Genomic DNA, 24,788 nt, shown 5'->3' on the forward strand with positions numbered 1-24,788 from the left:
TCAGTTATCCCACTTAATCAAGAATTGACTGTGTTCTCTTTACAGTTAAAGATATTAAGGTTCAGAAAGGCCACAAGGCATGTTAATGTTGCATAGGTTAATACACGAAGAAATACATACTCAGGTCTCTGTATCATCACTCCATCATGATCAGGAACAGTGCCAGTGAAGTTTTTGGTTTTTTTAATTTATTGAAGTATAGTTGATTTACAGCGTTGTGTACATTTCTGCTGGACGGTAAAGTGATTCAGTTATACACGTATATATTCTTTTTCATATTCTTTTCCATTACGGTTTATTATATGATATTGAATAGAGTTCCCTGTGCTCTACAGTAGGACCTTGTTGTTTATCCATCCTGTATATCATAGTTTGCATCTGCTAATCCAAAACTCCCACTCCATCAATGCCAGTAAAGTTTTTAAAAATAAAAGAAAACAGGCAAGTCCAGGGTTGTGACAGGTACCTGTAGATAAATTTGGCAAACACTGCATTTTTGCTGGAGGGAGCTTGACAAGGTGGGCCCAATGTAAATTACTGAGTTAAAATTACATCTAGTGTTTAGAAACATTTCCTCTGCACGGGATGAGCAAGAGTGCGAGAGGAATGCACGTATGATCACTTAGAAACCTCAGAGATCACGAGTTGCTTGTTTGAAGCTCGGGGAAGTTCCTGTCTGCTGGAGCAGCCCCCTTGGTGGGGTCAGCCTTCCTTGAGCACATGTGGACCGCCATCTCCTCCCGTGCCTTCCCTCCCTTCCTAATCCCTCCACCCGCCTGGCCCTGCAGCACGGCATTCAGTTCCCAAACCCTTGCCAACCCTGCTTCGGTTTCAGCAGGATGAGGGGAGGGGACGAATTCGAGATGCCATGTGACAGGGACATTCCCACGCTGCAGCATTCACAGTGTGGAATTTTGGTTTACTAGGTACTTTGATAAAGTAGCTGTTTTCTCTGATTTTTAGTAATCGTCATATTTCCACAGGTGCGTGAGGATCTTTGACCACAGTTCAGCCACAAGCAGGGGTCAGTCCATCCCCGGAAGGTCAGCAGTCACATATTCCCTGAATTACCATTCAACACAACTTGCAAAGTGACTGCTGGCCCCATGCAGATTGGTTTTGTTTATCAGTGATACGGGATTATCTGTGCCCATGACCACCGTGAGATTTAAGCTACACCCCACCTCTCTCACAGAGACGAGACGATCAAAAGTACACTGCTTCACCCAATATCAGTTTTCATATGAATCTCACATCACATGTGACGGGATAGTTTTCTTCACTCGGAGTCCTGCACTTGTCTGTCCTTCAAAGATTCTGTTGGCTGTGATTCTATGTAGGAGCCTGTGCCAGAAAAGAAAAAAAAAAAAAAAAGAACCCTTATTTTCAAGTGCACATCTGGTCGTTTGGGGGCAGCACTAACTCCTGAGTCACCCACTGAATAGGAGAGTTTTGCATTTTGAGCCCTCAGAGCCCTGCTAGAGACCTCAGGTACGTCCCCTCGGTGAATTCTCATAGGACCGCACGGCGTTCGTTCCCATCCTGCAGAGACACTAAATTGTCCAAAATTACACTTAGGTAAGGGTCTGGCAGGATTCAAACCCAGTTCTGATTCTCAAAAAGCAAGTCCTTTGCCTCTGTGCCACTGTTCCCCATACTCTGGGCTCTGAACCATGTAAGGCCTCACACTGATGGGTTTAAAATCCCTTTTTGTTAATTAGCTATCAGCAAACACTGCAAAGGCCAAAGTGAGTTTATAATTGAGGAAGGTCGCATTTCTTTTTTTTTTCTTTTAACTTTTATTTTATGTGGGAGTACAGCCGATTACCAATGTTGTGATAGTTTCAGGTGCACAGCAAGCGACCCGGCCATACATATACATGTATGCACTCTCCCCCAAACTCCCCTCCCATCCAGGCTGCCACATAACATTGAGCAGAGTTCCCTGTGTTCTACAGTAGGTCCTTGTTGGTTATCCATTTTAAATATAGCCGTGTGTACATGCCAATCCCACACTCCCTAACTATCCCTTCCCCCTCACCCTTCTCCCCTGGTAACCAGCAGTTCATTCTCTAAGTTTGTGAGTCTGTTTCTGTTTCGTAAATAAGTTCATTCTTTTTAGATTCCGCATATAAGCGATGTCATATGATATTTCTCTTTGTCTGACTTACTTCTCTCAGTATGACAATCTCTAGGTCCATCCATGTTGCTGCAAATGGCATTATTTCATTCTTTTTTTTATGGCTGAGTAGTATTCCATTGTATATAAGTACCACATCTTCTTTATCCATTCATCTGTCGATGGACACTTAGGTTGCTTCCATGTCTTGGCTATTGTAAACAGTGCTGCAATGAACATTGGGGTGCATGTATCCTTTGGGACCATGTTTTTCTCTGGATATATGCCCTGGAGTGGGATTGCAGGGTCAAGGTCACATTTCTTTAAAAAAAAAAAAAAAAAAATGCTAACCTAAAAATGTTGATAGGAAAATCACCACTTAATTCTGTTTCAGAAAGCAACACGACACACAAAGGTTGGCTGTTTGCTGCATAATCTAAAAACGTGGCTGGGGATGGGAGTGGGGGGAGCACATTATTCAGGCCCCTACATTTAGGAGAATTTGTAAACTATGAGAATAATTTAAAATGTTCAGCCCTCGATAACATGAGTCGTACGGGACTCCTCCACCATCTCCAGCCTAGTTCTGTCTCTCTCACTCTTGGCTCCAAAAATAACCAATTGCCTGAAGTTACCCAGATCCACCAACAGTGTCCAACTCCCCACCTGCCATACCTGCCCAGGCTTGGCTAATTCTTACTCATTCTTTTGTTGTCTTGGCTGAACAGTCACTTTATTTTTTTAATGACTCAAAGGCAGGCCTACCAGTCGGCGCGACACTTTTCTTTTCTAAGGCTACCACTAATTAACATATTTAAAAGATCTGTACCCAGGCTGAAGTGAAACTCTCCGGTGAGTACTTCCTTTGGTATTTGATAAATGGAACCTATCCCAGAACTGTTTATTATTTGTAGGTCTCAGTTCCAGTTAGAGTGTATTCCTGGAGCCTTTAAATCACAGAGTGGGATGTGCCAGTGTGTAAGGGACAGGTGAGCTGGCCTCCTCCAAGGGCGGCAGCTGAGAATGTGGCTCTAAAAACTGCCTCGACATCTATCCTTTCGAGTGAGGATTCAGTGTGACCCTTACAGTTAGGCCAGTAGCCCACTCATCTTTTTTTTTCCCCCCTCCGCCTGGGGAGAAAAGATTTTAGCCATTTTGAGTCATAACCTTCATAAAGGATTTAGTTTGTGAGTTTATCATCTCACAGAAATGTGAGGTTTGTGGTTTTTTTTGCGAACTTCAGTACATTCATAAGAAGATTTTGTTTCTTGGCCTCATTAATTTTAAGTCTCTCTCAGTATGAAAACTTGGCCTTTTTCATAACTTCATTGAAGTATAATTGATATTTAATAAACTGCACATATTTAAAGTGTACAGTTTGCCAGGTTGCGACATACATCCCTGATACCATCACCACAACCAATATAGTGAACATAACCGTCATTCCCAAAAGTTTGCTCATGTCCCTTTGTGAGTGATGCCTCCCGATCCCACCCAGTTCCCAATAACCACTGAGCTGTTTCCTGTCACTACAGATTAGCTTGTATTTCCTAGAATCGTATATAAATGGAATCACGCAATATGTCCTCTTTTTTTCTGCCTGATTTCTTTCACTCAGCGTGATTATTTTGAGGTTCATCCATGTTACTGTGTGTATCAGTCGTATATTCCTTTTCATTGCTGGGTATTAGTCTGTTGCATGAACCTGCTACAGCTTGATTATCCATTCACACATTGAGGGACATTTGGGTTGTATCTAGTTTTTTACTGTTACAAATAAGGCTGCTATGAATATGCATGTATAAATCTTTGTATAGACATCTGTTCTCACATCTCTTGGGTAAATACTTAGGTGTGAAATGGCTGTGTCACATACTTAACTTTTTAAGAAACTGCCAAGCTTTTAAAAAAGTGATTGTACATTTTTACCTTCTTGCCAGTATGAGTTAGACTTGTCTCACATACTCACCAGCACTTGATACAGTCAGACGGTCACTTTTTTTTTTTTTTTTCTTGGCTACGTTGGGTCTTCGTTGCTGCGTGCGGGCTTTCTCTAGTTGCGGCGAGCGGGGGCTGCTCTTTGTTGCGGAGCACGGGCTCTAGGCGCGCGGACTTCAGTAGTTGTGGCTCGCGGGCTGGTAGTTGTGGCGCACGGGCTTAGTTGCTCCGTGGCATGTGGGATCTTCCCGGACCAGGGATCGAACCTGTGTCCCCTGCATTGGCAGGCAGATTCCCAACCCCTGCGACACCAGGGAAGTCCTTTTTTTTTAGTTGTAGTCATTCTAGTGTGTAGAAAGCAGTATCTCCTTGTGGTATGATTTGCATTTCCCTAATGACCAGTGATGGTGCGCATCTTTTAATGTGCTTATTTGTCATCCATATATCTTTATTGGTGAAATGTCGATTCAGATATTTTGCCCATTTTTTAACTGGGTTGTTTTATTATTGTTGAGTTTTGGAAGTTCTCTATATAGCCTGAATACAACTTCTTTACACATGCTTAGCAAAGTTTTTCTTCTAGTTTTCTAGTGGCTTGTCTTTTCATTCTCTTAACATTGCCTTTTGAAGAGCAGTTTTAAAGTCTGATGGAATCTAATTTATCAATTTGTTATTTTATGGGTTGTACTTTTAGTATTGTAGCCAAGGAATATTTGACTAACTGAATGTCACAAGATGTTTATCTGTGTTTCCTCTTAGCATTTTTATAGTTTTGGGCTTTACGTTTGTGTCCATGATCCATTTGTATATGGAATGAGGTATGGATCCAAGTTCTTTTTTTTTCCCCAAAAAACGTTTTTTTTTGGTAAAAAGATTTTTTCTAATTATAAAAGTAAGACATTTGTAAAATACAGAAGAGTATAAAGCCTACATCTTGCTAATTTTTTAATAACTTACCGAGGTACATTTAAAGGTATCGTGGCGGAGTGGGGAGGAGTAGTTCTAAGTGTGTACTTTACAAAATGGGAATCAGAGTATATTCCATGTCCTGCTTTTAAAAATTTTAGCATTATATCAGTGTTTAATCATGTGACTTAATGTTTTTTAAATGCATGTTTTTAATGGCTGTGTAGTTATCCTATCATATAGACATATGCTACTTTACCCCTTTTATTAGACATTATCAACTTTTATCTTAAAATATGCCTGTACTTAAATCTTTGTTTCTCAGCTTTTTTCCTTATACTTTTTTTTTTTTTTTTTTAATTTATTTATTTATTTTTGGCTGTGTTGGGTCTTCGTTTCTGTGCGAGGGCTTTCTCTAGTTGTGGCAAGTGGGGGCCACTCTTCATCGCGGTGCGCGGGCCTCTCACTGTCACGGCCTCTCTTGTTGCGGAGCACAGGCTCCAGACGCGCAGGCTCAGTAGCTGTGGCTCACGGGCCTAGTTGCTCCGCGGCATGTGGGATCTTCCCAGACCAGGGCTCGAACCCGTGTCCCCTGCATTGGCAGGTGGATTCTCAACCACTGCGCCACCAGGGAAGCCCTTTTCCTTATACTTTTAAAAATGATTTATCAGGTCAACATACATGTGCACTTAGCTTTGACTACCTGTTTCCACAGTGTATTCCAGAAAAGTTTCAATGGTTTACACTCCCAACAGCAATAACTAAACCGCTTAATTTTTAAAATTAATTTTAAAATCATTTTTTGAAGTATGGTTGATTTACAATGTTATATTGGTTTCAGGTATGTAACAGTGATTCGATATTTTTATAGATTATAATCTATTTCAAGTTATTATGAAATATTGGTTACATGCCCTGCGCTGTGCATCACGTCCTTGTATCTTAAGAAATTTAATTTTGTATGGCAAGTGTGTTTCTGTAAGAGCCTCAGGGATGCCCCTGGACACCCCTCTCTTGTCCTCCGCGGGGTCCCTCTAGCCTTGGCTGCTGTCCCCAGGCCAAGCGCCTTGCTCCTCCTGCCTCCTTACCAGACGCACCCCTCTCGCTTGGCTCTGTTGACACTGGCCAAGTTAAGCAAACTCCTTGCATCGCTTACCCCTTTCACCAGAAGAAAAACTTGCCTGGGTGAGTGTGCATCTCTCTTAGGTCTGTAATCATGTACGAGGAAAACGTGTCCGTTTTCTCGGCCGTGGTTTGCCTTGTCCCCGTTTCTCCCCTGCCTCTTTATCCTCAGCCCCGCAGCGGTCTCTGCTTTCTCCCGCCAGGCACTCCGACCCCGCCTCTAACCAGCGCCCTACCGTTTTTCTCCTCCTCCAGTGCCCACCTCTCTCTTCCTCGCTGGAAGCCCCTCCCGGGCCCTCCGCTGGCACCCACTTGGAGGGGCGTCCCCTCCTCCCGCCCGGGCCCTCCGCTGGCACCCACTTGGAGGGGCGTCCCCTCCTCCCGCCCGGGCCCTCCGCTGGCACCCACTTGGAGGGGCGTCCCCTCCTCCCGCCCGGGCCCTCCGCTGGCACCCACGTGGAGGTGCGTCCCCCCCTCCCGGGCCCTCCGCTGGCACCCACGTGGAGGGGCGTCCCCTGCTCCCGGGCCCTCCGCTGGCACCCACGTGGAGGGGCGTCCCCTCCTCCCGGGCCCTCCGCTGGCACCCACGTGGAGGGGCGTCCCCTCCTCCGGGGCCCTCCGCTGGCACCCACGTGGAGGTGCGTCCCCTCCTCCCGGGCCCTCCGCTGGCACCCACGTGGAGGGGCGTCCCCTGCTCCCGGGCCCTCCGCTGGCACCCACGTGGAGGGGCGTCCCCTCCTCCCGGGCCCTCCGCTGGCACCCACGTGGAGGGGCGTCCCCTGCTCCCGGGCCCTCCGCTGGCACCCACGTGGAGGGGCGTCCCCTCCTCCCGGGCCCTCCGCTGGCACCCACGTGGAGGGGCGTCCCCTCCTCCGGGCCCTCCGCTGGCACCCACGTGGAGGGGCGTCCCCTCCTCCGGGCCCTCCGCTGGCACCCACGTGGAGGGGCGTCCCCTCCTCCGGGCCCTCCGCTGGCACCCACGTGGAGGTGCGTCCCCTCCTCCCGGGCCCTCCGCTGGCACCCACGTGGAGGGGCGTCCCCTCCTCCCGGGCCCTCCGCTGGCACCCACGTGGAGGGGCGTCCCCTCCTCCCGGGCCCTCCGCTGGCACCCACGTGGAGGGGCGTCCCCTGCTCCCGGGCCCTCCGCTGGCACCCACGTGGAGGGGCGTCCCCTCCTCCCGGGCCCTCCGCTGGCACCCACGTGGAGGGGCGTCCCCTGCTCCCGGGCCCTCCGCTGGCACCCACGTGGAGGGGCGTCCCCTCCTCCCGGGCCCTCCGCTGGCACCCACGTGGAGGGGCGTCCCCTCCTCCGGGCCCTCCGCTGGCACCCACGTGGAGGTGCGTCCCCTCCTCCCGGGCCCTCCGCTGGCACCCACGTGGAGGGGCGTCCCCTCCTCCCGGGCCCTCCGCTGGCACCCACGTGGAGGTGCGTCCCCTCCTCCCGGGCCCTCCACTGGCACCCACGTGGAGGTGCGTCCCCTCCTCCCGGGCCCTCCGCTGGCACCCACGTGGATGGGCGTCCCCTCCTCCCGGGCCCTCCGCTGGCACCCACGTGGAGGGGCGTCCCCTCCTCCCGGGCCCTCCGCTGGCACCCACGTGGAGGGGCGTCCCCTGCTCCCGGCCCCGGTCTCGCCCCGCCCGCCCCGCCCCACAGTCTTTCTTGCTGAAGGCTGGTGTCCTCAAGCCTGAGTGGTCAACTCTGTGCGGCAATGGCAGGGGCGTTCCGGAACCCTTAGCAGCTCTGTCTTTTTGCGGGTTTTGCCACCATTTCCTTCCTTCTCGACGCTCTGCCTGCCACTCCGCCTCTAAATGGCCTCGTTTGGTCCTATCGTGGTGGTCAGGAGGCTCCACCGTGAGCCGACCGGTAACGGGGTTGGCCCTGAGCGAGAGGAGGCGACTCAGCCAGCTCTGATCCCCCCCCCCCCCCCCCCGCGTGTCCTTTGTCAACGCTGCTGGCTCACAGGCGGCCTCTCTCTGGGAAGGGCTTCTTCTGGCCGGTGTTCAGCTCGGGCTTTGTGCTCATGCAGCCCCGTTTCCTGCATCCCATCGAAGTCCCCGCCCCTCCACCTCCCCGGACTTGTTCTCAGTGCCGTGGACCCCTTCGCTGCCTCACACTTGCTTCTCATCACTAGTACATGAGCGCAACGGTCCCTGCCCTGGGGCTCCCCTGCACTTTTCGCATCTGAACCCTTAGGACGTCTGTGACTACGCTACACGGGTCACCCTGGACCCTGTAACCGCAGGGGTGACCTGTGAGTCCCGGCTAACCGGCATATGCTCGCCACACCCTTTTCCCGTCTGCGCTGTGCGTCCTTCAGGGCGAAAGTCCACAGTATTCTTTTCCTTTTCTGACCTTCCGTCACTTGTTCATACCATACAGTATTGCTTTGGCTGTCGAGGGGTCACTCTAATACCGCCTTGGGGCAGCTGTTACTTTAACCGTCACGCTGCTTGCCCTGACATAAGGCGTCCTTCCTGCAGCTGCAGCCCCTGTGCACCGCGAGAACAGCATCCCCAGTGATTCAGATCGGTGCCGCATGGGACAGAGGCCAGTAACAGTTATTACGTCGGTGTCAGCTGTCTGTCTTACCGGAGGGGTGGGCACACGTGGCTGCACGCTGAGCCCTGGTCCAGGGAAGTGAAGCAGGTGGTTTCTGCACAGAGCTCCTGGCGCCCCTTTCTTTCCTGGTCAGCGCCTGTAGGTGTGGGTCTTCATCACCTGCACAACGTAAGGAAGCTCAGGACAAGCACACATTGGGAGCTTCAGAACTCACTCGGGGTTTTCTTTGCGTTGAAGACGGGCTTGCTTGCCACCTGCGAATTCACTTTAAAACCAATGGTAGCCTCACCGTGGAGAGCAGCACAGCAGCTGGGCGGTCGCCCCTCTCCTTGTTCTGCCTCTCCTTCGGGGTGCTCGTGGTTTGCACCCCTCCCTGAGAACACGCAGCCTGGGGGAAACACTCGTCCAGCAGGATTTCTCCCTCGCCTGTTATTCAGAACAAAATATACAACCCAAGAGGTTCTTCTCAAAACTGTGTTACAGAGGAAATCATGGATGTCTTTAGAATATAAACGAAGAAAATAAGCTTGCTATTTTGAGAAATAGCAGTAAACTTGGAATAATATTTTACCAATAAAAATACAAACAACCCAGATAATTTCATTGTGATTCGGGGTGAAGTATATAAACCTAGGGATATTGATTTGTTTACTTTTCATTTTTCAGCATACTGTAAATATTTTATTTGCTTCACATTTGTTCCTAACAGAATTTGAGATAGATTTTCCAATAAAGTATAAAGATGTGAATAAGTGATAATGAATTTTAAAAAACCAATTTGGTTCATATGCCATTAACCAAGCTGGGTCTGACTTTTGGAATTTCAAACTAACTCTTCTTTTTTTTTTAGGTTGCCTCTTGGTGCTGCCTTGACCGTATTTGGCACCCAGAATGCTTCATTCTGTGATGGTCTATTAATAAGGTTGCCTTGCTAGAGTTTGGAGCAGGGCCCCAGGTAGGTGGCTTTTATCATTATATGGCATGGCTTTCAAAGTGATCGCTTATTCCAGCTTCGAAATCATATAAGATATGACATTAAAAGCTTTGAAAAGCCTGCCACATAATAAGCATGCCACTTACTATTTTAAGGTCCATCAAAATGTATCATGTTCAACAGGACTTCGTTAATAGTTACAGTCTAATGGAAGGATTGGAATCCTGGCAACGAGCAGTTTTTCCTTACCTTGTGCACAAAACGCAGAGCTGCTGTAAAAGCTTATTTGTCCATGTTCCCCAAATCACCCGCAGACAAACTCTTAAACTCTTCCCTCTCCGAGTCTTGCCCAGCGTGATAGATTATCCCATGGTATCACTGTATCTCTTTCCGTCCACTGGGAAGGGTCTGGTTAACTCTGGGCAGGTGGGGAGAGGAGCTCGTTCCGCTGGCTGGGATGCGGCAGATGATAGAATGAGGACCTCAGTGGGACGGCAGCAGTTTGCTGGCCTTGTCGGAAAGAGGACAACTCAGGCTTCTAGATTTCCCAGCCTGTAAGGTGCAGCTCAGTGGCACAGATCAAGGTGTAGCGATACTTGGAAATCCAGGCACACATGGATTTGGTACCAGGTAAGTTTGTCAGTGAGACCTCAAATACGGGATGGAGGTTTAGGGACCTGGGCCCGGGCCAGAGGATGGGCTCGAGGCCCTGAACTCCACCGAAGGTAGGCGGGCAGCACCCCAGGAAAGGAGGACGCGGCCGAGGCTGAGAGCCAGGCAGGGTCTCCCGGTGCAGAGGGACAGAGTTCTGATGGGATAAAAGACCCATAAACTGAGCTGGTTGAAATCCTCTAATCTCAGCACACTCTGAAGAATAAGCATGAAAATCAAGTCAGGATAAACTTTTAGTTGTTGGTATGTTGTAAGTATTTTTTAATTATATATGAAGATGTTAATGGTTTTTTAGTGTTAACGGGTTATGGATTTTTTTCTTTTTCTATTTCATTGTAGTTTTTACACTCTCTTTTAATGAAGCTCTTTTTGAGCAGTTAGAAAAAGAAAAAATGTTTTCATTACTTTTACTTAGCCAACTCTGTTTATGCAGATTCTCTCCTTTTTCATTTCTCTTGTATCTGTAACTAGTCAAAAATTTTCTCTGCCGTTTTCGGTTTTCATCCCCCCATTTAATATCACAGGAAGAGCATCCTCTTGAAAGATTTTGAACTTTACTTTGTTCCTTTTTCTTTCCCGTAAAACCATTCATTTCCCAACAATAAATCATAACGAGTACAGGTTCCACGTGCTCTTCGAGCTATGGAGCAGAGCATTTGACAGCAGAAACGTCCTGAAAATCCAGGCTAACTGGGTGCCGCCCAGGGGGTGCCTCCCCGCCCGTTGGGTCCCCCGCGGGCCTGTGAGTGGACATGCCCATGTCTCCCTAGCTTTAGACACCCACGGCCTCCCAGGGGCTGCAGTGCTCCCCTAGGTTTCCACCCCTGTGCCAGAACTAACGACTTCATCCTATAGGGTTTGTCTTCTCAGTTTGCTTTTAAACTCATTTGAGGTTTCCGGAACCCCAAAACATGTTTACCTGCTTGCTTTGATTCCTGAAATTCCTTAAAGGGATTATAGTGTGTTCCACAAATATTCATCCAGTGTCACCACAGGCCAGGGCACCATGCCAGGGATGTGGGGTGACTGACGGTCTCCCTGTAGATGAATTTACAGTCCCGGGGGAGAGACAGGTAATTTCAACATGAGTTTTACAATCCATGTTAGAGGTAAAAAGCTCAGAGAGGTAGAGTTCTGAAAAACTTCATTCTGAAAAAAGTTCATCCTCACTCAACTAAAATCGGTCAAGGAATATAATTCTCGGTTCTCTTCTAATTGTGACAGCTCGGGGGAGGGCACAGGTGCCCTGACTTGACAGTCTTGCCCAGAGCGGATCCCATTCACCTTCAACTCTGTGGGAATCAGTAGAAGTGGTCTTGCCCTGGACAGTCACACGGGTGCAGCTCGGGGAGGACAGGGTGATGGCACACGTAGAGCCTCCCCTGGGTGCGGGGTCCTCTGTCCTTACGTTGTCTGGTGCTCCTGAAGATTTTGCACACACACACACCTCACAACAGTTATGCCTTGTCTCGTGTACCACCGCATGGGCCTACGTTTAAAGTGCGCTTGACTTTGAGATGGCTTGAAACTAGTTCTTTGCATGAGCTTTTGTAACTAGGTGAAACTTTCTTTCCTCGCCCCTCTTGTTTTATGGTGCGCTATCTCTGCCTCCTGTTAAATGTATAGGTAGAGACAGACTGAGTGTGTATGCTTGGGAAGGTCAAACCTGAAGCCTGGCAGATGCTATGTCTGTGATTTTAATAGCATTAGGCAGTTAGCCATTTATGAACAGAGGCACGCCCTCCAAATGTTTGGGGTCCTTCAGTGTGAACATTTTTATGGTTGGTGTCAAGCATTTTCCTTAAAGCCCCAGGAATTTGAGGGGTCAGTGGTAAGAAAAACATAAAAACAACTAATCATAATTTGGGACACATGCAGTTTTCAGATTGAGCTGACCTGCGAGCTGCCTACTTTATAATCCTAGCCTGAGCACCAGTATTTTGGAAATGCTTTATACAAAAAAAAAAAAAAAAAAGGAAAACCTCTAAAAATAGTTAACGTGTGATTAAGCAATCTTACTTTGTATTCAGATGTAATTGCGATTCTTTGTGCTCTCTCTGTCTCTCTCTCTCTGGCATCATTTCTTTTGCACCATTCTGCTCTCATTTCCTGTTTGCAAATACTAATTGCCCATGTGAAGAGAATGAAAATACCCTGGTATACCACCCATCTGTAGTTTTCAGGTTTTTTTATTTTGAAATGAATATACAACCATAGGAGGAAAAATCTCCCACATAGGAGTTAAAACGAAATGCCTAACTTCTAAGTTATGGATCCTTAAAAGAGCTTTTAAAAGAGAAGAAAAACTTTATAACCTAACATGACATTTTTGCTCCATGAAATAATTAACCAAGGAAAACATTTCTGAATTGAAAGGTAAAATGTGTTTGAATAGTCCGTCTTCATCAGATTGTCTCTTCGCTTTTCTGGGGACGCTAGAAAATGAAATAAACAGCCACACCCAGGCTCCAGGTGGCCCCCAAAGGAACTTCCTTGTCGTGCAGATAAGAGAACTAACGTTGGAATTTGTTGATTGCACTTTGGAATTCGTTGACTTTTTCCTCTTGGCTCCTAAAAACAAATAGGTCTGCTACTCCTTTCAGGTCTCTGTTGGCTTTCAGTATTTGTATATTAAATATAAGCCTTTCTAAATATTGTAAGGCTAAGTTGCATGGTAAGTTTCAAAAGTGTTGTCCTAGAACTGCATTTTAATGAATTGCTCAAAAGTTGAAAATATCACATACAGTAATTCTAAAAAGGCACCCTGACAGTTGATTGATATCAGTTAACGACATCTACCATAGGAAGATAAGTTCTGTAATTTTTGGTATTCCGGGTATGAGTCATTTGGGTACCTGCTTACAACTTGGGTGGGTCAGGTCAGGTGCAGCCTCGCTCTCTGCCATGTCTCCTGCTTCTGGGCGGGCGCCCTACTCCTTCCCGTCTTCTTGCGGCATCAGCAGCCTCTCTAACCACCTAACCATCCAGCCATCCTTCCTGCTCTATGCCAGGCATGGACGCAGGCTCCAGGCATGTTTGCACTTTAGAAATTTTTATTAGGAATGAATGTGGACCAAACTGATATTATACACTTGTACTAGTTGATTCCTTAGCAGTAAGGTCAATCAGAGGATGCTTGTTTTCGGAAAAAAACGAGTATCTTAGACAGCTTTTACTGCAGTTACTATTGTTTTAATCTAAGGCCTTACAAATAGCTGTTAGGTTCAGGGAGTCCCTTTCTAGTGACTTATTTAGTGTGTTGGACCAAATTGTGTCCACACTGTATTATTTTTTACTTGAACTTAGATATATGTATTCTGTCCTGTGTCTACTGTGGGGGTTGAGCCTATAGTTCACTTCCTTGCTGGAAAGCACTTGTCCTGCTTTAATTATTTTCATTCACTCAACAAAAACTCTACTTCCTTTTATGGGAAACAACAGCGAATGAAACTAACACAGCTCCTGCCCCAATGCTGCCTACAGTCTACTTTTAATGCTGTCTTAGATTTTTATACTTGCAAGATATGTTTTTTCCTTTTATTAATAAGTGATTTTACAGACCTACAAAAATTGAATGCTGTACAAATTTCCACATTATCATACAGGATCAAAGAAGTGTTCTAAGTGTGCTGTTGCCCTTCAGAATTGACTTCAATTATGTTATTGTGTTAATAATTTCTTTCACATTATTCAAAGCTTTATTGTATTTTATTCACGTAAATTAAAGTATTAACTACTGGTAAATTTCCTTTTGCAACCCACCTATTTACTCTATATGAAAAACATGTTTTAAGCAAATGTTGACATTTTCTGAATTGTTTACTAATGATGTTTTATGATTAGCATGAAGGAGAATAAAGCTTTGATTATGATGGCATTTGCCCTTAATTTGCAAAGTATATGCTTGAGTTTTAACTTAAATATGAAAGAATTATTGATGCAGGTAAGTGTTGTAAAACTTCACAGCTCTTAGAGAAATGACTTTTAGAACTGTGAAATTTTAAGTACAGAAACAGTTTTAATTCAGGCCTGTTCTGTTGCCAGTATCCTCATAGGAATTCGTTTTAGTAGACCCTCTGATGTATGATTCATTTCGCTTGTTATTTTTTTGTGTGAGTCACCGTTTTAGAATGTAAAACACGGAGATAATAAACCTGTGTGTGTGCGGGCACACACACTGTATCCCCTTTAATTACTGTTTTTGTGTATGCAAAGTTGCCCTAGGAAAAAAACGTCTGTTCTGGTACCAGCAAAAACTGGGCAGGTATTCTGAAGTGTTACTTCATCTTAGGGCAATTTGAAACGGGTATATGTATATTTTCTGTGTTGCTTCATGATTCTTTAGATCAAGACAAAGAACTTTAATTATTTGAAAAACCATAGTAACCAATCTTTGATATGTAAAAAAGAAAAGCTGGAGTACAAATTTCGTTGCAGACTTTTCAGAATAGTAGTCACAATGCTTTTTAAAAGTTTTTCTTAAAAATCTACAAACAATAAATGGTGGAGAAGGTGTGGAGAAAAGGGAACCCTCTTGCACTGTTGGTGGGAATGTAAATTGACACAGCCACTATAGAGAACAGTATGGAGGCTCCTTAAAAAAATTAAAAATAGAACTACCATACGACCCAGCAATCCCACTACTGGGCATGTACCCTGAGAAAACCCTAATTCAAAAAGAGTCATGTACCACAATGTTCATTGCAGCACTATTTACAGTAGCCAGGACATGGAAGCAACCTAAATGTCCATCAACAGATGAATGGATAAAGAAGATGTGGCACATATATACAATGGAATATCACTCAGCCATAAAAAGAAACGAAATTGAGTTATTTGTAGTGAGGTGGATGGACCTAGGGTTTGTCATACAGAGTGAAGTAAGTCAGAAAGAGAAAAACAAATACCGTATGCTAACACATGTATATGGAATCTAAAAAAAAAAAAATGGTTCTGATGAACCTAGGGGCAGGACAGGAATAAAGATGCAGACATAGAGAATGGACTTGAGGACACGGGGAGGGGGAAGGGTAAGCTGGGACGAAGTGAGAGAGTGGCATGGACATATATACACTACCAAATGTAAAATAGATAGCTAGTGGGAAGCAGCCGCATAGCACAGGGAGATCAGCTCGGTGCTTTGTGACCATCTAGAGGCGTGGGATAGGGAGGGTGGGAGGGAGACTCAAGGGGGAGGGGATATGGGGTTATACGTATACATATAACTGATTCACTTTGTTATACAGCAAAAACTAACACAACAGTGTAAAGCAATTATACCCCAATAAAAATGTTAAAAATAAATTAATTAAAGTTTTTCTTAACAGTATAAAAGAGAATACACAGGTAATTTTAGTTGACATTTTAGTTAGGATTCCATGAATGGAAACTGTGTATTTATGTTTATTATACCAAGCCAAATAATAATGAACTCTAGATAGCTTCTGGTTTCCTTTGTTTGGGGAAATAATTAGCCACTCATAAGAACTCAAAATAATTAGGCTGAATTTAGGGAAATTAACCATGACTTTGGAATTATGTTTTGTGATAAAATGAATGAAAATGATATCTATTTATTATTTTATTTCAAGCTGTAAAATATGTAACTGGGGTAATTTGTAGACTATTGTAACATTTCAAATCGAGAGACATACAATTTTAAACTGTACTGAAACATTTTGACTCTAAAGGGTTTTTATTACAAACGCCATTGAACAGTAAGCGTAAATAAAATTTTTATGGATGTATTTGAGATGCAATAAAATTTATATTGGTCAGGGGAAAAAAGAAAAAAATATGTAAGTTTATTGTTCACTAGTCAACTTTGGTTTTAGATTTTTTCTACCCAAATCACTATCCACTAAGACAGATATACTAGTTGTTCTTTGAACTGCTATTTAAATTACTTAAAGTTTACTTTACCAACCGTCTTTATTTAAAAGAAGCTTTTTAAATCTTAAATGTGTTTCTGTTTGGGGATCGTATTGGCAGCTCCGATAGAGAAATAGGCACTGTCACCTGTTCTTGCCTTTTAAGTGCAATGACAGGATTTATGCCCTCTCAAATTGGTTTGCCAATCAGCCCTTCTCCTAGAATGCAGTAGAATAAGAGTGACGTAGGGCACTAGCCCCTTCTAGACCACATATGTGCTGTCGAGATGTTCAGCTTCCCTGGGCCTCTCACCTTACAATGGATATGGTGATAAAAGCATCCGCCTCTCAGGCCCATTGAATTCCAGGGAGGTGATAGAGATGGAAACACCCTCCACTTGTAAGGTATTTACATTATCACAATAACATAATGCGCAAAATAGGCCTTCGTATTCTTAATTAGCCTACCCAAAACTCAGTATGTGCCCTGGGCAAGTAAGTATTTACAAAGTTAATTTTATTATTTTGCAATTTTGATGTGCAGAATTCAGTTCTTCCATTTATGCATGTCCTGTGCTTTACAAAACAATGGAGCTTTTGCTTTAACTTTTTAAACATCCTTTATTAGTCTACATTTTTATTTTTCTTGTCTTTTAAACTATGAGAATAATCCTGCTTTCAAATATACCCTTAGTATTTTTGTAATGATGCTTGAATGCCCTCTATTAAATATTTTATTTACACATCATCAAATTCTTAAAGTATGTGAAAATTTGATTTCAGGGGAAATTAATTAGATTTGTGTTTAGAATGTTAAGTAAAATTATTTTCATTTAACCTGTCATTGGTGAATCTTATTCTAACTATTTGATTTGTATTATCCCTCTCAAGTTGTCATAATCATGATTTCTGAATGGTCATCTTTAAACTATTCAGGGTTTACTACCCTGTACTCTCTATAATAGATAATTCTATTTTTTTTTTTTTTTTGCTTTTTGACCATTATTCTCTTCACATTTACTTGTACAGTCAGAATTATTAGCAGATTTTTTTCTATGCGCGTTCTTAGTCTACTGAGGATCATGCTACTAATAGCATTTTTTAAGATATTTTAAGATTTTTCAACAATGATCTCTTAAAACCAAATGATGCTTTCTTCCTGACACCCATTCTCCTGTAGCAAACCTATATTTAACTTCCCTTGCATGCTTTTGAAATCTAAGGAGCACAGAGTTATTGCTACATTTCAGCAGCGCTTGCAGCATTCTGAGAAATAAATTGGCGGGTATCGCAGGTAACACAAGTGTAGCCCAGAGAAGCCCACCTTGCACAGCCGTGTGCCGTGTGAGCCTGGGTGGGAGGTGCTGTCCTCGGGAGCCTGCTGGGCTGCGGTCAGGCGACAGGTGTGCTCTCCCCGAGAGAGAACTGAGCTTGTCTCTTCCCGAATATTATTTAGCTTAATGAAAACTTGATCCGTTTGGTTTACAAATAGTAACCCTAATATCCATTTCTCTCAGTAGGCGAGTTAGGTTTAAAAAATTAAATTGAATTTGGGAAAGAAGTGGGGAGTCATTCAGCATCACCAAATGCCATTTATCTAGGTAATACTGTTTTACTTTTTGTTTCTGCCTTAATTTGGTCATGTAAATGTGCTTTGAACTAATAAAGATTTGCAATTGGTGAAAATTAATGCATGACTCTTCAGCAGAGTACGGAATGAAAGCATGTGTCATGAAATTGCCATTCTTTGATCCTGTATTTTCCGTCACTTGCGGACTGGTTCCATTTAGAGTGTAGTCCATTCTTATTTTTTGTTTCATAGATTGGCCAAAATGGGAAGGACTGGATTCCGCTCTCTTCCACGAAGAGTCAATGGAACTGGCTAAGATCAAGGTCTGACGCTTTTTCCATCTGTCATCAGGTATGCATTGAAGAGAAATCACTATAGTTTTATGCACGTATCTTTAAAGTATTTGATTGCTATGAATATTATGAATTTGGATTTTTATTCAATGTTGAGCTCGCAACTTTATGTTTATCCTGTAGTTTTTAAATGCACCTATAAGTAATTTGAGTTTTGTAATATATTGAGATAAAAGATATTGTTAGCCATGAAAAAATTTCAGCTGGTCTTAGAAAAGTGTAATATTTGAAATCTGCAATTCTTCATTGCTCAGTCTGTACATCCAAAGATAACAGAATTCATTTGTTACTCCATATTGAGTATCACCAATTTTCATACGATCAAATGTTTGTTGTTTCATGGTGCACTTTTAGTACATTCTTTTCAATAACGTAGAAGTTGTTATTTTTCTCAACTGGAATTCTCTGCCCAATTATGGTTGGGTCTCATAACACAATAATGGCAAAATATGACCAGTCTTTGAAATATTTTCAGATATTAGCTATATACAGGGATTTAGATACTTTGCATTCCATGTTGATTTTACAGTTGAAAATTTTATCAGCTTGTTTCCCACAATGTTCTAAATAGGTGCGCAAAAGCATCATGTTAGGAAATAAGAGAGTCAAAATTATTCTTTTTTCCTGCTTTGGCAGAATGCTTTATACCAATTTACAGTGTCATTACTGGTTACAGCAGAATAGCTGTTTAGATATTTCTGAGAGAGGCAGAGAAGCTGTCTCTTGAATGAAAATATAACAGGAAAAGAACAAGTCCTTGAGATGCAGAAAAATCTAAAACCAGAGGGAACATACTGTGTTAGCAGTAGTAACGTCAGTTGCATTGTGTTAATGTCAGTTTTAAACTGCAAAGGAGACTTAGGCAATTTGAACAGCGTGAAGCAAGGCCTTGCCCGTATCTACCCACTGAAGAAGAAAGGCTGTGTGAACCAGACACCAATTAATTTACCCATATGCTGTACACTTTAATCAAATGAGTGGATAATTGCTATATTTTGCCTGTTTAACGATAGCCTCTACATTAAAATGCAATAGGATCTGTTGTAATGTACACTTAATTTTACAAAAATGTAGGTTAAATTTGGAGCTCCTGCAAAAGGATAACTGGAATCTGCAAAAGTCAGATCATCCATCTAGCTCGCGAGGGCAAGTGTCAGTCTGATGCCAAAACACAAGTGAAACAAAGAAATTGGTTTTCCTTGTTTTCTGAATATATAATAGGATGCGAAATCCAATTGATTAGTAGCTGATGACAGTCATTTAGCCACATGCCAATTTTCGATTTAAAATCAGATCTTTTTCAAAGAGGTTGCTGGTATTATTTCTGTGTCTCTTAAAAATAAATACCTTGCTAAAAACTAGCCTTCATGAACCTTGAGGAATCATTTAACTTGTTTATATCAATTGGATCTTTGGGGAGTTGGTTTCTTCCTCTGAGAAATACAGTTGATAATATTTCCTATCTCTTGTCCACAAATTTTCAAAGGTTTCAGTCAATTTAAGTTTTTGTTTAGGTAGACATACTCTTTGCCGCACAATATATACATTTCCTTCTTTCTCACAGCACCGATAATGAATCGAAACTCTGACACACCTTTTACAACCTGACACACCTCTACACTGATGTATCCCTGCACAGGTGTTGTGCACTAAGCCACAAGGCCCACCGGTGTGCTCACACTCACACGGGTCACAGGTGTGTCAGAGACTGGTCCCCCAGCTCTGGCTCTTCCACTCACCTCGGGTGCCCAATGAACAGCATCATTTTCTGTGATGTGAAAAATGGTGGGGAAAATTACTTCAGCCAAATCATTGCTTCCACCCAAGAGACAGGGAGCCATGATCCTCATCTAATGTAACACCAAAAGGTTTTACCATTTCAAGAATGCATGTTCGTTATGAAGACAAGTCATTTCTGCTCTTGACTCAGAAATCCCTCTGTGTGTGATGACACTGGTATAAAGAATCAATTTTCAATTCGGGCGATGCGTTCAACTCTTTCAGGCCTCTGGTGTCTGTGCCTTGAGTACTCCTTCCCTGGAGTAAATGGTTCACAAGGTGCCTGAAAGAGTTTTCGGCTGCGAATCTATATTTTCCTCTAACACAGAGCGTGACTAGACCTGGCTTGCACAAATTATTGCACAAATGATTTTTAGACATTAAAATATTTGCGGAAACATTTTTATGTTCTTAGCGAGATTTATGTCCTCTAGTCCCTTGTAAAAAGTGAAGCTTTAATAATGCCACTTTTAGTATCATGTCTTGATGCTTCCTGAGAGTTCCCGACTGCTTTCCCTGAGTACGACGTTTGTCAGGTGGGATTTCAGGGGATCTGTGAACTGTTCATTCTGAGCAATGCGTTAATATGTGTTTTGACAAATATAAAGAAGCCTACAGATATTACATTAGACCAGCTGAATCCATTTTATCGTTTCTTTTTTTTTTTTTAATTCAAAAGCATCACATAGCAAATAAAACTTTTAAAAATTAAATCTAGTTACAAACTAGTTGTTTCTTATTTTTTTTTTCCAGTCCCTTTTTGCTTTCTTTTACGACCACATGAAACTTGAGAAGCCACCTAAAGCTAAATCATTTAGTGGAGTTGGGCAGTTCCCAAGTGTCCAACAAGAAGGCCTGGTTTAGGCTGCGATGGCCACTGTCATTCCTGGTGATTTGTCAGAAGTAAGAGATACCCAGAAAGTCCCTTCAGGGAAACGTAAGCGTGGTGAAACCAAACCAAGAAAAAACTTTCCTTGCCAACTGTGTGACAAGGCCTTTAACAGTGTTGAGAAATTAAAGGTCCACTCCTACTCTCACACAGGAGAGAGGCCCTACAAGTGCATACAACAAGACTGCACGAAAGCCTTTGTTTCTAAGTACAAATTACAAAGGTATTAAACTCTATTTGTCTTTCAGATTCTATTTTCTATTATGTTGGCCATTTGAAGCCATTGTAAACGTATATATTTGTATCCACATCTTTCCGCTGATTTGCAGAGAGAAATGTTAAGTAGATTAGACGTTGGCTAGTTTTAGCATTCTAAGTCACAGACTTTTATGTGTTAGTGTTTTTGGATTTTTTTTTTTTTTAATGCAATGCTTAATGAGAGTAGAATTTCCGTTTGTACAAAAAGAAATTGCAAGAAAAGGGTGTGGACATTAACGTGAGTATATTCAGCCTTGCTCGTTAACGTTTGTAATCGCTAAAAACCAGTGAAAACTAAAGTGGCGACTTAGATGGCTCCAGCTCTGCAGTGTTTAGGTGTGGTAACTACCCTCGTAGCAGATGCATATTAAGTTAAAAGAGTGTCCGAGCCGAGGGAAGTTCTGTGTTAGCCTAGCAGCTTAGCTTCCGTTTGAACAGTGAGGTCGGGCGGTTTTTGTCGTGATGCTGACAGAATATGTCTGTGTTCAAGGCACATGGCCACGCACTCTCCCGAGAAAACCCACAAGTGTAATTACTGTGAGAAAATGTTTCACCGGAAGGACCACCTGAAGAATCACCTGCACACACACGACCCCAACAAAGAGACGTTCACGTGCGAAGAGTGCGGCAAGAACTACAACACCAAGCTCGGGTTCAAGCGGCACCTGGCCTTGCACGCGGCCACGAGTGGCGACCTCACGTGCAAGGTCTGCCTGCAGACGTTCGAGAGCACGGGCGTGCTGCTGGAGCACCTGAAGTCCCACGCGGGCAAGTCGTCGGGGGGCGTGAAGGAGAAGAAGCACCAGTGCGAGCATTGCGACCGCCGCTTCTACACGCGCAAGGACGTGCGCAGACACATGGTGGTGCACACGGGAAGGAAGGACTTCCTCTGCCAGTACTGTGCACAGAGGTTCGGGCGCAAGGACCACCTGACGCGGCACATGAAGAAGAGTCACAACCAGGAACTCCGGAAGGTCAAGACGGAGCCCGTGGACTTCCTGGATCCCTTTACCTGCAACGTGTCCGTGCCCATCAAGGACGAGCTCCTCCCGGTGATGTCCTTGCCTTCCAGCGAACTGTTGTCGAAGCCGTTCACAAACACGCTGCAGCTGAACCTCTACAACACTCCCTTCCAGTCCATGCAGAGCCCGGGGTCTGCCCACCAGATGATCACAACTCTGCCCTTGGGCGTGACGTGCCCGATAGACATGGATGCTGTCCACCCCTCTCACCACCTTTCTTTCAAATACCCGTTCAGTTCTACCTCATATGCGATTTCCATCCCCGAAAAGGAACAGCCGCTGAAGGGGGAGATCGAGAGCTACCTGATGGAACTGCAAGGCAGCGTGCCCCCCTCTTCCCAGGACTCTCAAGCATCGTCGTCTAAACTAGCGTTGGAGCCGCAGATCGGGTCCCTGGATGACGGCACAGGGGACCTCTCCCTGTCCAAAAGCTCGATTTCCATCAGCGAGCCCCTGAACACAGCAGCGTTGGACTTTTCTCAGCTGTTTAATTTCATACCATTAAGCGGTCCCCCCTATAACCCCATATCGGTGGGGAGCCTTGGGGTGAGCTCTCCCCAGGAGGAGGCACATTCTTCTGTGGCTCAGCTCCCGCCACAAACCCAGGATCTTCCGGATCCTGCCAGCACCATAGGTCTGGGCTCTCTGCACTCACTGTCAGCAGCTTTCACCAGTAGTTTAAGCACAAGCACAACGCTGCCACGTTTCCATCAAGCTTTCCAGTAGGTTCCACGATGTGGATCCGTTACAGAAGTGTGTGTGTAGCCCTGCCTTAGGTGACTATTTTAATTTTAGTGCCTACTTTCAGACAGTATAAACATTTCTGCTTCTGTATAGTACCAGTTTTCATTAAGCCAGTATAAAATAGAAACTAGCTTTTTAAATGAGCTTTGGAACCATTTGTGTTCAGTTATGTTTACCTGGGTATTTTGTCCTGACTCACTGCCAACTGTCACATTTGAAGATGATTTCTCATATAGGAAAGCCATTATTAGTAGTAAAGTCTTACCAACCCCGTGTTCCAATTACTGTTAGATCTTAAATTTTTCATTTTTTGTCCAGTAACAATGGCTCTACCTTTTGACATTTGGCTCATTAAAAAATTTTGCAGGAGAGTTAAATTTTCTAAAATGTATATGAATGACCTGAGAGTTGTAAAATTTTTACTAGCCTCTAAATGGATTAAGAATCAAAAGCTTCAAATGAATTAAGAATCCAGTCTGGGGACATGACATATGTTTCTTAGATAGACCATAATTTCAGGTCAGTATATTTTGAAGACTTGCTATCGTCTGGCTCAAATGTTTGCCGTCTTTATTGTGCACATATAAGAAAAACAAAACCGAAACACAAAGCACCAGTATCTGTAGCAAAAAGAGACCCCTAGTAAGGTGACACGGCACTCCACGTTACTTAAGAGTTGGCCTTAAATTAGTACACAGGATGTTTGCCACGTTTTATACTTCTTGCTCTCTTTCCGTTCGATTCATACTAATAGCGTATGGCATCAGAGTCTTCAGTCAGTCTCTAGATGGATCTCTTTCGTCTTTTCCACCTTACATGGCCAGAGGGTAGGTCAAGCACAGCCAGCAGTTTTCCTTGGATTGTCAGTGCACAGTCGGTCCAGAGTCCAGAGCCGTTGGGGAACACAGGTGTGTTTATCCCTGCAGGGGATGGGGGGAGGGGGGTGGGGTGGGGAGGGGAGGTGTCTCCGCTTCTAGGGTGAGAGACCCTAGGCAGGGAGACGGATGTGAGACCTGCAGCTCTGCCTGGGAACTTGTCTGGGGATCACGTCCCCTGTCGCCAGGGTGGAAACGAGATCCCTTAGGAGTCTAGTCAAAGCACATCGCTTATGTCACTTCTTGCTGAATTTGAGGCAGTTCGTGGTCCCTAAGCACCAAAAACAGAAAACAAAACAACAGCCCTGCTCCCATGGCATCTTTCTTATTCAGTGTTAATTCATCTTTCCTTGCTATTTTTGGACGGAGACTTTAAAGTTAAATGCATTCGAAAACTATTTGAGGAATGACCACAAAGTCTTAAGCGACTAAAAATATATACAGTAAAACCCCACTTTTACACGTCCCTGGGAAATGGGAGGAACGTTGCAAATAAGTTGAATTTGTAGAGGGAGGGAGAAAAGTAAAGCAAAACAAACATTATCTTAGTGATTGTGAAAAGAACAATCGAGAACATTGTGTTCAATGAATACAACAACGGTTACTGTGGGCTTTCTTCATGTTAGGCAACCAGCATATGTTCTCAAAGGTCGAATTATTATTCTGTTTTTCTAATAATCAGTTGGGGCATCAACCTAAGAAACATATCTAGTAAGCACTTGTTAACACCTTATTTGGGGACCCTGTCTGTTGGGGTGGGTATGAGGAGGGAGGGTTTATAGAAGAGTATATATCTCTTTAAAAAAAGAGAGAGAAAAATATTTCTGAGCACTCATCTGCCCTATGTGGAAGCTTCTTTTCCCTTTTATAGGGCCAATTATCACTGCAGATTTCGATGTTTACCAAGAATTCCTAAAAATGAGTGCAGATTACTGAATAGAATACATTATTTAAAATATTGGGGAGTAGTATAATTTGTGGAGAAATGTAAATTGTAATAATGTAAATGGGGGTTTCACTATATATATTATATATATGTACACACACATCGCACTTCATAGAATCAAAGTTGCTCTCTTAAGGAGCTTGGGCTCCTGATATCTTATCATGCTCCTATTTTTTTTTTTTTTTTAATCCTAGGAGCAGTAGTTTTTATACGTATGTATTTAAATGTTAT

At 43.8% G+C, this 24,788-nt stretch overlaps 1 protein-coding gene across 2 annotated transcripts in view; it reads left to right on the forward strand.

Moving 5' to 3' along the window:
* Nucleotides 1–22,777, forward strand: part of PLAG1 (PLAG1 zinc finger) — a 46,932-nt gene extending 24,155 nt beyond the window's left edge. Inside the window, exons 2-3 of one of the 2 annotated variants that reach the window (XM_059901633.1) lie at nt 17,944–18,042; nt 21,461–22,777. In XM_059901633.1, the coding sequence (XP_059757616.1) occupies nt 21,465–22,718 (1,254 nt within the window). In that variant the 5' untranslated portion in view covers nt 17,944–18,042; nt 21,461–21,464 and the 3' untranslated portion in view covers nt 22,719–22,777. Of the gene's footprint in view, nt 1–17,943; nt 18,043–20,581; nt 20,936–21,460 lie in introns of those variants that run through there. The other variant, XM_059901632.1, reaches the window with a different exon arrangement.
* Nucleotides 22,778–24,788: the final 2,011 nt, after the last annotated feature.

This window comes from Balaenoptera ricei, chromosome 17 (genome assembly GCF_028023285.1).
Source record: "Balaenoptera ricei isolate mBalRic1 chromosome 17, mBalRic1.hap2, whole genome shotgun sequence".
Lineage (NCBI taxonomy): Eukaryota > Metazoa > Chordata > Mammalia > Artiodactyla > Balaenopteridae > Balaenoptera > Balaenoptera ricei.